This window comes from Notechis scutatus, chromosome 2 (assembly GCF_049901735.1).
Source record: "Notechis scutatus isolate UNSWTSFEM ecotype Mainland chromosome 2, rNotScu1.2, whole genome shotgun sequence".
Classification (NCBI taxonomy): domain Eukaryota; kingdom Metazoa; phylum Chordata; class Lepidosauria; order Squamata; family Elapidae; genus Notechis; species Notechis scutatus.
This window is the reverse complement of record NC_142010.1, coordinates 75,612,847-75,631,385: the sequence shown is the minus strand read 5'-3', so window position 1 is coordinate 75,631,385 and position 18,539 is coordinate 75,612,847. Positions and strand designations below refer to the sequence as shown.

The 18,539-nt window shown below is 38.0% G+C and overlaps 1 protein-coding gene across 4 annotated transcripts in view; it reads right to left on the bottom strand.

The window, feature by feature from the left end:
* Window positions 1-2,001: 2,001 nt before the first annotated feature.
* ANXA6 (annexin A6) overlaps window positions 2,002-18,539 on the bottom strand; it is a 44,958-nt gene continuing 28,420 nt past the window's right edge. Inside the window, exons 16-26 of one of the 4 annotated variants that reach the window (XM_026686041.2) lie at window positions 18,425-18,519; window positions 16,708-16,821; window positions 16,304-16,394; window positions 15,556-15,635; window positions 14,073-14,126; window positions 11,828-11,845; window positions 9,935-10,028; window positions 6,687-6,782; window positions 4,506-4,564; window positions 3,855-3,977; window positions 2,002-2,392 (exon numbers count right to left, since the gene is read on the bottom strand). In XM_026686041.2, coding sequence (XP_026541826.1) covers window positions 2,333-2,392; window positions 3,855-3,977; window positions 4,506-4,564; window positions 6,687-6,782; window positions 9,935-10,028; window positions 11,828-11,845; window positions 14,073-14,126; window positions 15,556-15,635; window positions 16,304-16,394; window positions 16,708-16,821; window positions 18,425-18,519 — 884 coding nt within the window. In that variant the 3' untranslated portion in view covers window positions 2,002-2,332. The remainder of the gene's footprint in view (window positions 2,393-3,854; window positions 3,978-4,505; window positions 4,565-6,686; window positions 6,783-9,934; window positions 10,029-11,827; window positions 11,846-14,072; window positions 14,127-15,555; window positions 15,636-16,303; window positions 16,395-16,707; window positions 16,822-18,424; window positions 18,520-18,539) is intronic. The other 3 variants (XM_026686049.2, XM_026686057.2, XM_087955128.1) reach the window with 3 other exon arrangements.

Below are 18,539 nucleotides of genomic sequence, written 5' to 3'. Positions count from 1 at the left end.
ACCAAGCAGAATCCGAATGGAAGTTATGTATTATACTGAATGTTATAACTTTAGGGTATATATTGAAGCCTAAATAAGTTAAATGGATAAACTTAAAAGATATAAAGGTGTCATACTCCAATCAGTAAGTACAGGAGAAACTTTGTTTAATGAGAAAAGATAATAGATAATTAAAACAGGACAGACAAAAAATATAAATATAATGATTTGAATTGAGACGAGATAATTAAAATAAAATTGAGAAAATTAAAAGAGGGGAGAAGCTATGCAGAAAATGTAAAACAGTAATAAGATATGGAATAGAACATAAAAATGAGCATGAAATTGAATTTGTGTCTGTACGAAGAAATGTAACCCAGGATTACGCTACTTGCATCAGAAAGAGACACTAGAAAGTCGACTTCAGGAACAGCCATAATGCTGGGTAAGACATTAATAGGCTGGAAGTCAATAAGACAACATCATATAAGTTTGTCTACTATGGAGGCAGAATTCTCTGTTTATCTCTGTTATGTACAGAATTAATAATGTATAAACAAATGTTAATTGATATAGGTATAACTGTGGATTATCCTATAATTATACATGAAGATAATCAGGCAGCAATTCAAATGGCCACAAATATTGCAGTAAAAACAAGGAGCAAACATACAGATCTAAGATACCTAAACGTGAGACAATCTGTAAGAAGTAAGATGATTCAGCTAGAGTACTGTATGTGGAGGACAATTTAGCTGATAATTTCACTAAAGCCCAAGGTGCCAGTAAGCACCAGGAGAGTTGTGAAAACTGGGGTTAGATTATGAGTATTATATATTTATTTCACCCAAAGGGAGTATGTTAGTATAACATTGATACCAAATATGGTTTGGGTGAATAAATATATAAAACTTAGATATCTCGCTAGGGGTTAATCCCCAAACACTAACAATGTTTTATTTGTATTTTTTTTGTGAAAACTCAAAATTTACCAAAAAAAAAAAAAAAAAAACAGTTGCTGGTTACTCATAATAGTCCTATGAACAGTAATACTATTCTATGTAAATACACATCACCATATCCACCCAGGGACAATTGTTATTAAGGTTTCAGATAGGGAAAATGAGTTTGAAGCATTGATCGTACCTACTCCAAGTTTCCCAATCCCAATGTGTTCATAGATTTCATGAGATTTGCTAATCCTTATTCTTTATAGATTGTTATATTGTTATATTCAGTGAAATAAGTTTTCAAGGAAAGATTGAATTCTTCCATAAGAATCCACACAAGACTTATATACCACCCCATACTGCTTTACAGCCCTCTCTAAGTGGTTTATAGAGTCAGCATATTGGCCCAACAATCAACCTTGAGCTGGTTAGAATCGAACTGCTGGCAGTTGGCAGAATTAGTCTGCAATACTGAATTCTAACCACTGCACCACCACGCCTCCTATACCATTAAGATTAGCTGTTATTATTTCACATCACAAGTGCTTAAAATGTTATTTTTAAATCTATTCTGGATATTTTAAAGTTAAATTTATATATCAAACTTAACTGCCCCCACAAAGGGGCTCTGAGTGATGTATTTATTTATATATACCAAACTTCTTAACCACCCATAATTAATTGTTTTAATTCTGCTCCATGATTGTTTCATTGTTTCTTAGAGCGGATACCTTTTATTTTGCTGTAAACTCCTGTAAGCTAATTTACTGAATCTGGTTGTATTCAAGTTTCATAAATACATGTGAATTTAATAAAGAAACAAATAGATAAATCTGATTCCTTTTATGCTGCACTTTGCAGGGTTTCCCAAGCAAGTGCAGCTATGCCTTCAATTTTTTTTGAAGCTCATCTCTAATTTTAAACTGGGTTGTATTTGCATGTGTTATTGTCAGCACACATGACTATATTTATAAACTGCTGGAAGAGTATCTTTGTATGCCCAAAACTTTATTGAAAATTAGAATATATCTTATATCTTGTGTTTCCCTTATTCCAAAACAAACAAGAACAATTGCATGCCCGGCAACATACATTTTATTACTTTGGTTCACAATATACCTATGAAGGTATGGCTTTTTTAAACAGGTGGACACTGGTCAGCTTTGACAAAATCTGACAGTTCTTCTCCCCCCAACCATTGAACTGATTACCCTTGTGGTCTTTGCTATATGCAATATTAAACTCTTCTGTGATAACATAGCTATTTTTTTCTAACACAATGTGAGACCTCAGTGAATCCAAAATATCCTTGAAGTTTTCAAAGCAACTGTAACTTCTAGGTTGCACATAAGTGAGTAACAACAGCTCAGGTAAGATGGGCTTCTACAGCACTGATTGACTGCTTAATCTTCTCCTCCACAAACAGCTAGCAGTGCTTTGCGGTAATCCCCTGAAGTATCCTTCTGAAATAAGGAAAATCAAGTCACTAAAAATCATCAAGTATGCAAAAATGTAAATGAATTTACTGAGTAACCACTCTACATATCTTAAAACTGGTTTAACAAGCACCATGTACAGGGCACCATGAGAATTGTAGTTCTGCTGGCAACTCAATTGTACCACCCTTAACCATTAACATAATTCTTTAAGAAAAAACATAGTGGTTAAACTTACACTAAAACAATACATCCTTAAAATTCAACCTTTTCCTACCTCATGCCCTCCAGGTGTGTAGGATTACTGTTTTCACTTTGCTATTACCCACTACCATTAACCAAATACTGAGGTGACCAGATTAGAGTGGGTTCCTTCAGCATAGTGTTTTTCAAACTTTGCAACTTTAAGATGGGCAGATTTCAACTCCCAGAATTCCTCAGCCAGGATGACAGTTCTGAGAGTTGAAGGCCACATATCTTAAAGTTGCCAGGTTTGAAAAGCATTGCTTTAGCATCTTTTTAGAAAGGTATACTAAACATGTTCTCTGCAACAGTATATTCCTAAAGAAGCCTGATTGAGGAACTAGATCTTTGGGTTAAAAACTCCGTACCAATCTGAGAAAGGAGAAGGTGTCCCTGATTATGTCAGCATAGGCAAAGCACGCTGATTGAGCAGCTGCTATTCATATGCAGGTAGTCCTCGACTTATGACACAACTGAGCCCAACATTTCTGTTGCTAAGTGAGTTGCCCCATGTTATGGCGTTTCTTGCCACAGCTGTTAAGTGAATCACAGCAGCTGTTAAATTAGTCACCCACTTGTTAAGTGACTCTGGCTTCCCGATTGAATTTGCTTGTCAGAAGGTTGCAAAAGGTGATCACATGACCATGGGATCATCATAAATATGAGTCAGTTGCCAAGCGGCTGAATTTGCATCACGTGACTATTGGGATGCTGCAAATGTGAAAAACTGTCATAAGTCACTTTTTTCAGTGCTATTGTAACTTCAAACAGTCACTAAATGAACTGTTGTTAAGTCCAGGACTACGTGTAGCTGGCTAATAAATGTACCGGTATCAAAAAATATATATACTTTATAGCAGGGGGATCAAATTGGTGGCCTGCAGTCCGGATGCGTCACACGCAGGCCATAGCCACCCCAGCTCTGCGAAAAAAACATTGGGATACATCACGTGACGACAACATGACGCTGTGAGATTGACATCCCTGCTTTAGAGCATGAACTTGTTCTTACATCAACACAGGTCTCTCTGTGTGTGAGACACACTCTTAACCCTACAGATTGATCTGTTTTGTTCTTTTCAGCTTACACAGTCTCTTTTTGTACTCTTGAATTTCATACTCACCCAAGCTGCCATGAGACTAATTAGTCATAGGCAAAAACTGAGGTGAACGATAAAGGTCAAAGCACTTATGACACTAAAATAGGCAAAGTGGTGTTCACAACACTTGAAAAAGTTTCTTTTACCTCAATCATGTGATATAGAGACTTGTCATACAGCTCCCAAAATTCACGCCGGATGTTGAGCAGATCAGTTTCGCTCCTTGAAACAATGATCCTGATGAGAGTTTGGTCATCTGTGCCAGCACCCTGAAGAGATTAAAAACACACCAGGTGGCTGAGAGGCAGGAAACAGTGGATTTCCACTCACATTATTGCTGCAAAATATTTTGAAGAGATGGCAACAACAACTATAACCTAGCAACAGGATACTTTTGCTCCCACAATTATAAAGTACAAGCAACTGAATGGAAGCTTCACATCCTGCTTTGCAAATATATATATCAGCATTGATAAATCTGAGTTCCCTTCTTTGTGGGTGTTGGGTATCTGGCTCCTGCTAGCCTGCTGAATCCTAGTTCTAAAGATGGGATGACCAAAGGAGAAAGTGTCCCTCAGGTCTGCACCTGAGCTCTAGCAAAATTTTCTTAAGGAATTCTCTTTTATATAAAGGATAGACAAGTTAATACATTTCCTAAAATGTCTCTGTATATAGCATCACCTCCCTATAAATAGGTCATTTCTGGTCTCTTTAAAACCAGAAGACCCAAAATATTTGATCAGTATACTGACTTTTCCTTCCTGGGGCAACAACAACAAGTGGATGTTTGTTTTTACCTTCATGGACTTGTATAGCTTGTCAGCAAAGAAACCTTGCTTGTTCTTAACACTCCGCACTTCAGAGAAAGAGGGAGAACAAAGAGGAGAACATGAATGTATTGCTAAGAAATAACCAACAGTTGTCTGCATGCAAAGTATTCTGTCTCACCCACTCCTCGCTCAATAAGTTCTTAATAAATCTGGTTATAGTATCGCTTTTCATTTAGCAAATGCAAGAGGGAAGGAAGAGGGACCAAAAAAACCTGCCCATGTAAAGTTATGGAACTGAACTTCCAGATAGGGAGGGAGATGGGGGAGGGAGCAATTTCCAAAGACATCTGTTGCAGAAGAAACAGCATGACTCTTTTAAGAACTCACAATTATATTATGAGTTGGTTTAATGTCATTCATGCAGATCTAGTAATGGACCATAAGAATTTCCATGTCAAAAGACCATTACAGAGATAGAGTCAAATTGACTAGTATCCACGCTTCATCAAGTGCATGAAGTATTATCCTGAATTACAGCTGTGGTTGAAAATAGGGAGAGTGGGAGCAGACGGAATGAGGGGCTGTAATCCAGAATATCAGAGGAAATGAGAAACAAGAAATATAGGCCTTGAGGAGATTGTCAACAACAGCCATTCAAAAAGATCTGTTAATAAGGCTATCCTAATAAATATCAAATAAGACATGAATCATATTTCTATTTTTTTAAAAAAAGCTTTTCACAAATTGGAGATCTTACAGTATCCTTCCCCTGCCACCAGGCCACGCCCACCAAGCCACACCATGCCCACAGAGCTGGTACTAAAAAATTTTTGAATACCACCACTGCTGTGTATGAAACCTCAGTGGAACTGAAAAACCCTTTAATCATCTTATTTTCAGCCATTTGTGATGGGTATTGGACTCCTTTAGCCCAGGCTTTTGTGCAGGCTTACTGTTTGGCCCTAGTATGGTCAAGTATACTTGGGCATTGGGTAGCTCGCCTGTTACCTCTTCTCTTCATCATGGCTTACAAGAAGCAATTGCCCTGCTTGCTTGTAATGCCCTCACTGGAGTGGAATGGACCTTTTTTCCCCGCCTCTTCTGTGTCCTGTCTGATGGCACCCAGAGGCTAGACAGGTACTGAAGAAGAGTGGAGAGAGAAGCCACATCTGCCCATACCCCAAAAAACTTCCTCATTCATGCATACTAGCAGATCAGGAAGTGGCTGCCCAACCATCCCTCTTATTGCAATTCACAGAACTGAGGGGGGAATTTTTTGGGTTCTTTGTTCCTGTTGTTAGCTATTTGGTTTTTGCTTTTTTTTTTTAAATTATGAGGCATCACTATGGCAATGAAGATACACCCTTCTAGTTGAAAATCTGCACTCAGAAAATGTCTGTGCATAAAGGATGGAAACTGGGATGCAGTTCATTCCCTCCCCACTCCTGGGGGAAGGATACTGTAAAATCCCATTCTCTCCCCAACCCACTAACCTGCTTTCCAGCTCCGTTCTCCTATGCAAGGCAACCAAAGAAGACCCAGCCGATCAGCTAGGACTCGGGAGGCAGAGAATAGATGGGGGCGAGGCCAGTCAGAGGTGGTATTTGCTGGTTCTCCGAACTACTCAAAATTTCTGCTACTGGTTCTCCAGAACCTGTCAGAACTGGCTGAATACCACCTCTGATACATAGAAGCTTAATCTGAGCCAGAAAGAACTTTGCCTGGCCACAGTCACACTAGGCAACATGAAATACTCCAGCCAAGAATGACACTTGCCATTATGTGTAGGATCAATGTTACTTTCAAAAACAGTCAGCTTTCTAGCTTTGAGATGGTACAGAAAAAGCTGAAAATAAACAATCAGAAAAGTGTTGCATTTTGATAGCTGGCCTGTAGAAAATCTCTATTAATCAGCCCATCCATCTGTTGTTGTGTTTTCAGGGCAATTGGTTCCCTTCCCCACTGCTGCATACCATACTGCACATGAATTCTGTCTCATATATTAATCCAATTTTGCAACATAGCCACATTTTCACAAGAAGCTTAGGCCAGCTTGCTTCATCTATGCAAATCACAGAAAATTGCTCAACTGTCAAAATATTGCAAGATCAACTTGATTCTGAGAGGTTTTAATAAAGTCTGCATTCCATATGAAAAAAAAAAAAACCCACAATCCTCTATACCATACTCATACAAAACAACACTCACCAATAGTTAAAAAGGCATCCCGGACATCTCCGGACATCCGTTTGTTGATGGCATGGGCCACATCATGATTTGTCATCTTAACAAACTCCTGGAAGACTACAATGATCAAAGACAGAATGTAAGAAATCTAAATTTCCAATGCAAGATTGACTTAAAAGATTATTCTGAGTTTCGAGGCTGGTAACAATTAGGGGATACCATGGAAAGCTTGCAGAACGAACTATTAACATCGACAGGGAAGGGCCTTAGCTGATTAAATGAACTTCCTGCCTTCGAATTTTTATGTCCAAAAATGCTGGCTTTCTCCAACAAAGAAGAATATTTTTTCCCACTTTCTTTAGCAAGTTGATTGTACCAGCCCCTTTTCTTCCAGTCCCTTAGGTGATGCCCCAACACTTTCCCAAAACGCAGGGCTACCAGATCCGGACTGCAAAAATCCAGGTGGCTATTAGATGGCAGGAACATAATATTTATTTATTTTATTTATTTATTTTTGTCAATTGCTTACAAGATAATAGGTATAAGTAAAAACATTGTTATGAATACATGGATACATATAAGAAAAATAAAAGAAATAAAAGAAACAATAGGACAGGGATGGTAGGCACGTTGGTGCACTTATGCACGCCCCCTACAGACCTCTTAGGAAAGGGGTGAGGTCAATAGTAGACAGTCTAAGGTTAAAGTTTTTGGGGTTTGGGGAAGAAACCACAGAGTCAGGTAGAGTATTCCAGACATTGACCACTCTGTTGCTGAAGTCGTATTTCCTGCAATCAAGCTTGGTGCAGTTAACCTTGAGTTTGTATCTATTGTTTGCTCTTGTGTTGTTAGGGTTGAACCTGAAGTATTCATTGACAGGACATTGCAATGTATGATTTTATATACTATACTTAGATTGGACTGAAGACGGTGTAATTCTAGGTTTTCTAGGTCTAGAATTTCAAGTCTGGTGGCATAAGGTATTCTGCAACGAGTAGAGGAGTGGAGAACTCTTCTTGTGAAATATTTCTGGACTTTCTCAACTGTGTTAATATCAGATACGTAATGTGGGTTCCAGACTGATGAGCTGTATTCGAGTATTGGTCTAGCAAATGTTTTGTATGCTCTAGTTATTAGTGTTATATTACCAGAGAAAAAGCTATGTAAGATTAGGTTAACAATTCTTAACACCTTTTTGGCTATGTAGTTACAGTGGGCTCTAGTACTTAGACCATTAGAGATGAGTACTCCAAGGTCCTTGACAGAGTTTGGATCATCAACAAGGTCTTGACTATTCAGCCTGTATTTTATTTTCTGATTTTTTTTTTGCCAATATGTAGGACAGAGCATTTATTACTTGAGATTTGAAGTTGCCATTTGATTGACCATTCTGATACATAGTCAAGGTCTTTTTGAAGGGTAGCAGTATTGTCTGTGGTGTTGAACAGCTTTACATCATCAGCGAAGAGAATGCAGTTGCTCTTGATATGATCACAGGGGTCATTTATGTAGAGTATGAAAAGAGTTGGTCCTAGAACACTGCCTTGGGGGAACACCACTGTTGACAGGTACAGAATTTGATAGGATGCTCCCAATTTTGACCATTTGTTGTCTGTTTGACAGGAATGCTTCTACCCAGTTATGCAGGTGACCAGAGATACCATAAAATTTTAGTTTTAGGCGTAGTTTGTCGTGTACCACTGAATCAAAGGTTTTACAGAAGTCTATGTAGATTGCGTCTATTGCTTTGCCCTGCTCGGGTTGTGTAGTCCATATGTTTTTGCAGTGTAAGAGTTGCAGATTACATGATAGTTTTTTCCTGAAACCAAATTGTTTATTAGAGAGTAGGTTGTTTGTTTCTAAGTGGAGGATGATGGATTGGTTAATAATTTGATTCCATGACTTTACAGGTGATGCAGCATAAGGAGATTGGTCTGTAATTTTCAACTAGGCTGGGGTCTCCCTTTTTGAAGATGGGGATGACCGTGGCTTGTGACCATAGTTTTGGCAAGGAGCTGGTCCTGAAAGGTTTTTCAAAGATTATGCTTAGAGGTTTGGCTATGGCAGTGGATAGCTTTTATAAGAAGTAGACACATATTCCGTCTGGTCCAATAGATAGAGATGGTTTTAGATTGCGTAGTGCTTTTTCAACATTGTCTTCTGTAAAACTGACATGTATTAGATCATTGTAGTTGTCTGTGGTTCGACTAGGAAATACTGGGCATGAACCATTGCTGTTTACAAATACTGAGCCAAAGAATGTGTTAAAGAGGTTGGCTTTAATAGTGTCATCGTTGCAGTCTTTACCATTAGGTCCTTTCAGGGGTGGGATGGACCTTGAGTCTTTTAGTTTGTTGTTTACAAAATTGTAGAAAGCGCAAGTGAAATTGGTGCGTAGGTTTTCTTCTTGTTTAAGGTGATAATTGGTGCATTCAGTTTTTATCTGGTGGCATCAATTTTTGTATCGGCTTTTGAAGTTGGCAACGTGACCAGATTTGTTTTTCCGCCAAAGTGATTTCTTTTTGGATTGAAGCTTCCTTATTGTCATGGGTAATTTGTTTTTTCTGGTTTTGAGAGTTGTTAATGGTACATATAGTTTGATGACTCTTTTGACTTCAAGTAAAAATGTGTTGTAATTTCAACAGTATTGCATCCAGTGAATAGAAATTGCCAATCAAGGGATGAGAGATTGTTGTTTATAAGATCATAGTTGCCTTTTTTGAAGTTATAATTGGGGATTCCGTCGTTGTGATGATTTTTGTGTGGATGAATGTTGAGGCAAAAGTCAATCATGTTGTGGTCACTGTTGGAAAAGGGTTCTTTAATTTGTATTCCGTAACTTGAATTCAAACTATTGCAGAAGATGAGATCGAGGCAGTTGTTAAGTCTAGCGTTGTTGCTAGTTGTTCTAGTCCTAGATAAAGGAAACTCTCCTGACTGTTGGGTTTTTTTCACTGCCTAGTTCTGACAGCTTTACCTAAACAATTGCTTCAGACATCTATATAGCTGGAAACATCAAACCAGTTACTTTGTGCTTAGTCATGATTATAAACATGGCATAAAAAACATACATTTTGGGAGAGCCAGTTTTGGGAGGTCGTTATAGGTGCTCGATTAGGAGTTCTACTGCTCTTTTAGGCCTGAAAACTGGCTGGACCAGTCCAAGGTGTACATGCTTTTGGTGGGAAAAATAGGAGGCAGGAACATGACATACATTGCTTTGAGCTGTAAGATATAATCATTGCAACACATCCCTGTTGCCTTCCTACCTCTCCTGAGTTGGGGATAGCTCTGGGTGCACAAGATGCTCAGGAAGCGGGTCTCAAGGGATGTCGAATCATCACCGGAAACATCAGACAATTTCTGCAAAATCAATGAAGAATCAAGGGATGGAGGAGGAGAACAGCAAAAAATGGGATCTAGTGAATGTCAAAAGTCTGTTTCGGAATAATCTAATCAGGTGGTCATAATGTTGTTAAGATGCTATAAATCTGTTTGTCCAATCTATTGAGTTTGATGCCAGCATTTTATTCTTCACTAGTACTGTGCAGCGACAGAAAATATTTATCAGCCCAAATCCACCCTGGAAATCTTGTATGATATAATGTTTCTCTCACCACGTCTTATTTTTTAATCAGTAAATACAGAACATACTGTCATTCATGCAGATCTAGTAATGGACCATAAGAATTTCCATGTCAAAAGACCATTACAGAGATAGAGTCAAATTTAATTTTTTAAAAATATGAGCATCTCTGTTATGGAGTCTGATTTCTCCCCAATCCCAAGTGAGTATCCAACTGCTTTTCTATCTAGCAAAAAAAATAAATAAATAAACAAGGGAAGATATTTTTTGAATTCATTTTAGTGCATGGTGGGGCAGAGTTCCATAAGAAAGCACAGGCAAGGACCCATTTTCCTATGGGATTCTTACGCATAGAGAAATAAACAGCACATCAGTGGACAGTACAAATTATCCCCAATAACTTTAATTCTCTTTATGTGATAGTTATCAGGCTGTTCCTGGCTGCTCTTTTGCTGCTTTGCAGTAAGTTCAAGATAGTGTTCTTTTTCTCCATTCCGCCAACTGTGCAGTTGGGAAATGAAGCCTAAACAGCCCAAAACAGATAATACAGGTAGTCCTTGTCTAATGACTGCTTAGCAACCATTTAAACTTATGATGGCATTGAAAAATTTTTATGATCAGTCACCAAAATTACAATTGTTGCAGAGTCCCATGGTCACCTGATCACTATTTGCAAGCCTCACAGTCAGCTTCTGATAAGCAAAGTCAACGAAGAAGCAGCAATAAGTTGCAAGTTGCAGTAATGTCATGCTTAAACAACTGTGGGTGATTAATGACTGCAGCAGAACTGACATCATAGGTCTAGTCCAGTCTTGTGACGTTTCACCTAACAACCATGTTGCCAGTCCCAATTGCGGTCATTAAGTAGGACCACAGTATCTGTAATTCTATCCACACACATTTTTTTTTCAGTCACCTCAGGCTAGGAAGGCACATGAGCCCAGGCAATACAGAACAATATCTGAAATTGGGGAAGCAAATTAATATTGATTTGAAAAATATTATTGTGTGAGCCCAGAGAGGCACAGCATCAGCAATCAGATTGATAGCGCATCTCTTTTCTCATTCCAAACAGGCCGCATGCTTTTCATTCAAAAAGTCTCTGAAATCTTTGGCATTCCCAGTTAAGGGACCTCAGATAAGGTAAACCACTTAAAGACCAGGTTACGAAAGGCACAACAGAAAACACACTCTCTCTTTCTCTTTCTCTCTGTCTACTTGGTATTCCCAAGCAGATACAATAAAATTATAGAATATATGGACCCTTGGTTGCTGTTTTGTCAACCTTGATGTATTCTGCCACTTGTTGCCCAAAGGGCTTTCTTGGTGATGAGATCACAGACCCTTCACTTAATTCAACTTTACCTTCACCCACACTTTACACTTAATGCATTAATTCTACCATTCCCTAAAACCTGATGTAAGAAAAGCAAATGTATTTGTAGATCATCCTTCCCCAACCTGCATCTTGCAAATGTGCTAAAGCTGCTTTCAAGAATTTTTAGGCAATGTAGTTGGGAAAACTAGTCATAGACATTCAGAACATGTCAAGGAAAAATAAAGGGCCGGCACTCACCAGGGTTTCAGCAACCACCTGATAACAGAAAGAAAGAGAAAGAGAGGGAGGGAGGGAGAGGAAGGGAACAAAGTCAGAGATGGTGTGGCACAGGTCACTCCACGGATTTCATGATTAAATTGCATCATTCTAAGATCTCAAGATGACATTGGCACCAATATAGCCTGCTTAATTATGGCAACAAAGGGAGTCCCATTGTCATGTTTTATTCAGATACTCTTATCAGATGCAGTTCCTCAATATTGAAGGGGCTAATTATGCACACATCCCTTAACTTTATTTTTGACAATGGCTAGAAATTCTCTATTTTGAAAAGTTATGCCATCTTCCCAATTAATGCAAAAGCAGAGGGGGACAGGAGATCTTGAAAGGAGCATGGAAACAGAAATAAGCAGGACTACATAAAGGAAGGTCACCCGTGGCACATAAGTGATGTTTGTACTAATGCTTTCTGATTACATGTATTTGGCGTAAGGAGCCTCTTTCCAGCATTTTAGGAAACTGCTAGCAGTCTGCTGATATCCCTCCCTGCTCCAGAGACAGCTCTTTGAATATTTCCAGGGTGGGTGGGAGGGAAAGGAAGATTAAAAAGCTGCAGCATATATGACATAATGTGCACATGTAGCATGCATACCTATCCATTTTTACTATATATTATTACGGTAGTAGGTGGTTTTTTCTGAAACAATAATGTTTAAAAATACATTTTCCTAACTTCACCCAAAAAAAATTGTTAAAAGAGGTCCCACATTTTCAAATAGCAGCATAGAAAACTGTCTTCGGGATTTTGTTTAAACTTTCAATTTGTGACCAGAAAACTTTCTTTATCCTTAGAACCTCAGCATTCAACCAAAGACCATAATTTTCCCCTTGATTTGTCACAGACAGAAGAGATAGATTGTTGGGGACAATATGCTAACTTTGTAAAAAGCTTAGGGAGTAATATAAAGCACAAATATAAGTCTAAATGCTATTGCTACTGGTATATGCCTCTATGTGAGGAATGTAGGGACAGGAAGTAAACTGTCAACAGTTTCCTGAATATCTGAAAAAAGGCTAAAGTCTTTGCTCCCCACATCTTTCAATAGGAAAGGAAAACACAGCAAAGAAAAAGGAACAATGAGCTAACTGAAGACATCAGCAGAAAAAATATTTAGGCAAAGAAATGTGGAAGATAACAGAAATTAACTTGTGCAAAAAAAGATTAATTTTTAGGTGAAGAAAAAAGGCCTGCGAAAAATACTTCCAGCTTCAGCATGAGAACATGCCACCCATGCTAAAATTACAGCAGATTAAGGACAATGCGGTATGTTGATCTGAAGCAGTTCTGTTTTCCCAGCTTGTTTTAATCATTGAATAAATACAGTTAAGTTCCTATGATCTGGCTAAAAAGTTCACACTTGGGCTACTCTTTTGCCTCTGCTACTCTTTTTCCTGCTTACTTAGATGCAGCAGCCACAAGCATTGCTTTCAAAATCATGCAATAGCCTGCAGAAATATTAGAACTCCCTCTCGTGGAAACAGTCCTACTTGCATCACTTCACATTATCCAGAGTTCAGTTGGTGACTTATAAACATTTGCTCTTCTTCCTGAATATGGCATGTATTAAAAATGGATTACTTAACCAATTTAACATTATGAGTGTCCCTTAACATGGAATTGCAAAAAATATATATGATGAGTTACGGTTATTACTTTTTGGGAAATGAAAAGCTTCAATCAAAAAACCCACATTAAAATTTGACATGCATGAATTACCTGCACAGTGCAACTGGGTTCACACATGATACTAAGGCATTGGCATGGGCTTAGTGTGTTGTGTGAACCCAAACAATTGCAGCAAAATAATTGCAAAGCCTAAATAAATCGTGTTTGCATGGTGTTGTCCCAAATCTGTTTCTATACCTTATAGCAGGGGTCTTCAAACTTGACAGCTTTAAGACCTGTGGACTTCAACTCCCAGAATTCCTCCTCCAGTCATGTTAGCTCAGGAATTCTGGGAGCTGAAATCCACAAGTCTTAAACTTGCCAAGTTTGAAGGCCCTTGGCTTAGAGCAAGAACTTCAATGGAGCTTTTTCACATGTTCTCTACTCCTGTCTGCTCTGGGAGTATCTTTTATGGCAAAGCATAGCTCATGCCACCCAACATTAACCTATTATCAACTCTAGAATCTCCAAATCTACATCATGGAAGAAAGGCAGCAGGCACAGCAGAATCCTTCCTGCACATGTATCTCTACTTACCTGAGCATCAGCATGAGCCTTTGTAAAATCTTCTCCTCCTTCATTGCGGTTACCCTGCAGTTAGACATTGAGAACTATTAATAAGATGCAAAAAATAGGCCCCTGGGAAGGGGGCAGAAATTAACATCTTTAAATAATTCACTACCTTTTTTGGCAACTACTAGTTTAATTGCCCATAGGCCTGGAGCAATGCTATGAGCTACAAAATCTGCGTTTTAAAAATGTAGATGCCCACTAGATGACACCAAAGAATTAGAGTTTTCTGTATTCACTTGCTGCAATTTAATTGTTTAGATTTTTGCAGCTGGATCAGACAGCTCCACATGCCATCTACTGCAGAACTACAACTCCCAGCATTCTTTGATGATGATGATGATATCCATTCAATCATGTCCAGTTCTTGACAATTCTATGGACCAGCCCTCTCCATATTTTCCAATCTTGTACAGCTTCTTTCAGTTGTTTAATGCTCTGACTGATGTCAGCTTTGATGGTGTCTTATGTTTTTTGGCAGCCTTGTTTCCTTTTCCTGTTGACCATTCTGAGCATAGCTATTTTTTCCCCAAAGGGTTTGATTATATGCCATAGCCTGAATTTTGCTATTTTGCCCCCCAGTGATACATCTGATTTTATATGCTCTACTACTGGCTTGTTTATCACTGGCCATATTTTCTAGAGCAATTGAGCAACTGATAATTGAACCTCATAATATCCAGTGTGCCATATATATTCTGACCTAGGCAACATGGTCAATTACAATGCCACCACCTGATGCTTATTAGTAGAAAATGTCCTCTAGCACTGGCCTTTATCCTTCTTTAAGTATGGTCCCCTCCCTGTTGCACATATCCAGCAAAATAAACGACATGGGAGGATATTTATATCTTAAAATATGTTTTTGGCAGCAATTATGAAAAGAGCACAGGCCTGGGAAGCATATACAGTAGTTTACTTCCACTCCTTTTTCAGAAAACACTGTACTGAGTTATTTTTTCAAAATGAGATTTCTTTCATTCTTATTGAGGATAAACAAATTATAGACACCAAATGAATGCTATCTGAAGTGTTTTCATGTGCTGAGCAATTTTAGATTTTATCTGCTGTTGCACAATAAATAAAAACTGAACAGCTAGAAGCTGCTTTCAAGTCCTATGCAACCTGCTTGCTTTCTGGTGTTGACTATATGAACTGAGGCAGAAATTATCATTTGAACCTGGGTCCATTACAGCTCGGCAGCATTACTGTCCCTGCATGCAAAAATATGCATAGAAGTGTTTTTTGTTTTTTCTCAATTGAATGTACCACTATCAAATGCACAAGATTCCTTGATGAATTAAAAAAGAAATAAATAAAAAGAATGGCAACTTTTAAAGGTGGTTTAACAACGGATTCAGATCATTAGATATTCAGAAGTATCAGACAGAAAACACTTATCTTTAACTAAAGGAGATTTAAGAATGTATTGGGGGGGGGGAACTCTTACCAGTGCCAGAGAGACCAGGATCCTTTTGAAATGCCCTGAAGTGTCAGAACTCAGTGCATCCTCTAAAGATTTATGATAGGCTGGAAAAACACAAAAGAAGAAGAAAGTGTTCGAGACACCCTAGATTCCTATGCAATTCCTGGGTGATTAAAAAGATATACCCGTGTTGTTGTTGTTGTTTTAAAAAAATGCAAATTGGGTTGCCAGAATGTTTTTTTTTTTTTTTGGTTTAGCCTGTAGCCCTGAGATCTTCCAGTGCTCTCCTCTCCAAAAATTACCTACTGTATGCCTGGCCCTGTTTAATCCTTTAAGGTCAGCTACATGCAGACTTAACACTAGAAAACATCCATCCAAGTACTGATTCCATTTCTTAGTGTGTGAATAGGATATTCACATGGAATGAAGCCCACGCGAATGCTCTGTTCTGAGTAGCTTCTACCCTTGAAGGTCAGTAGCTTCCAACCTTGATCTGACGCAATGTGAGAGGTGACTATTTCCTTTGAGTCAAGCTCAACTCCTGCTATTTATAAGGACAGTCTACCTTGCTTTTTTTTGCCCATATAGAAGTGATTTGTCATCCTGTTAGATTGGGAGCCCTATAGAAAATGCCAATGAGTAAGCAAGCAAGTAAATAAAATGTGTACTGGCAAAATTTAAGCATTTTATGCAACAACTGATAAATATTTTCCTGTTTCTTAGTCTCCTACGTCATTTCCCCTTGAAGAATTATTGAAGAAACTCTTTTTACCTTCTTTATAGGCTGCATTAATTGCTTGAATCTCTTGGTTATTCCGTGTGGCCAAAATTTCAATGAGAGCACTCTCATCAGTTCCAGCCCCCTGGAGTGATGTAAAGATATTTGATCATTTAGTCATTGTTAATATTTCAGGTCAGCTAAGCGCTCACATTTATAGGAAATGCCTAGTGCGCTGACATCCTGATATTTCCACTTCTGAAAAAATTAATGGTTGGCTCAGAATTGAACCTATCAGCCTGAGTTGGCAATCTTTAGCAAGAAGGAAATCCCCTATTCTCTCTTAATTACTCTTTGAGATAAAGGCAAAAGAAGGTTTTTCTCCTCTCCTTCTCCGTATGGGTCAAATTTATCTTTCTGTTCTTCAAATACAATATTTTTTAAAAAAGGTGTTCTACCTCCATGGCTTTCTTCAGCTGTTTTGCATCATAGAAGGCAGGTGGCATCATCAGTCCAAGAATAACCTTAGCTAAAGGTCCAGATATTTCAGATTTCAGGTCTGCCATAAGGTCCTGTCAGAAGAGACACTCATGAAGGAAAACGAATCGGAAGCTCCAAAGAAGTATGGCCAAATTAGACACAGGACATTTAATAATGATTGGAAACCCCTTATTGACTTTTTTTTTAGGAAACAGTAAAAATGATATATGGTTTTATGTAACATATTATAGAGAAAATGTAAACAATGCTATAATCATAGAGTAAGATGTTAATTTATATTTATGCTTATAACTGCAATAAGAGAAAACTAGAAGTTTTTTCTTTAAAATCCTTTCTTTGATCTCTGCATTTTCCTTCCTTCCTTCTCTGTATTCAAAATTCTAATAAATTTTTATTTAAAAGAAGACACTCCAAAAAGCTGATGCCAGTTCAGGAAGACGATGTTTAGAAGAAAGGTTCTGACATAACAAAATGGGACAGGGATTGGCCACTTGTGGCCACTCAATTATTCTTAAATTTTATCTCACATTAGTCCTAGCAAGCATGATCAACAGTGAGGCTTTATGAAATGAAAGTCCATCTACTTCTATTGGGCTGATTATTACCCCTCAGGCTCATTAGATCTGTGTTAATAATGCATGCAATATTCTGGAATGCTAACTTTTTCTGTGATTAGAGCAGGAAGGAAGAATGGCAGCAAATAGAGAAGACCTGCTTTAACTTAAGAACAGACTCTAGATGTAGTTGCCTCCACATGCAGGTAGAGCATAATAATAAGAGCTTAATAATTATTGCTTTGATAAGAGGCTTTTCTCCAGAGTCAAAATCTGCATACAGATTAAAAGTAATCTGTTATACACTGCATCCTTCAATATCGTTCTATATTTATAGGTCAGTTTGCCAGATACATGGAAGATATATAACAACTCATCCTTTTCATCTCCTGCTTACAAGTGTCAACTGAAGGTTAGGCATTCAGGCATTCAGAAGGTTAGGCATTCAGACATCTTGTCTGAGTAAGATGGTAAAAGATGGTCTTTAAAAAAAAAGACTAACAGACATTGATGGTGATTTGAGTAAAGATTGGTCCATGATACCCAACAAAGCAGGGAGAATGAATTTTTATTTTAATATGTTTTTTTCATCCTGAATGCCTCATGCATGCAAAGAATTTTATGGCATAAAACAAACAAAAACTTCAGAAAGATAATGGGGGAAGTTCTACAAATTTCCAGAGTATTATAATCATGTTCCTCCTCCTGTGCAGCTTGTTGTTTTCCTTTTTTTAAAAAAAGAACAAATATTGACACATGGACCTCCAGCATACCTTACATATTTATATAAGCATCCTGATATCAACAGATCTTTAATATGTATTCAGCTACATACACACAAACACACACACACACACACACATGCACGCATGCATGCACATGCACACACACCATAGATTTGAACTAGCAGTTGAAATGGTTATGCAGAAGGTCTAGAAGGCATCTAATTGGGGAAGGCAACCAGTGAAAGAATGATCTTAATTCTTTATTTTTAAAAGTAACACCAAACTTACAATAGGCCATCTGTAAGAGTTATTGCATAAGAGCTCCTGCAATAAATCAATCAATTGAATGTTGGGGAAAAGGAATGAGATACAAAAGAAGAGATTGTACTAATTACCCGGCCATAATGAGACTTGTATGCTTTTATGATATCTTGTCTCTGGTCATTACTCCGCTGTGTGACAACTTCAATGATGGCATCTTCATCTGTGCCTGGAACCCAGTAAACAGAA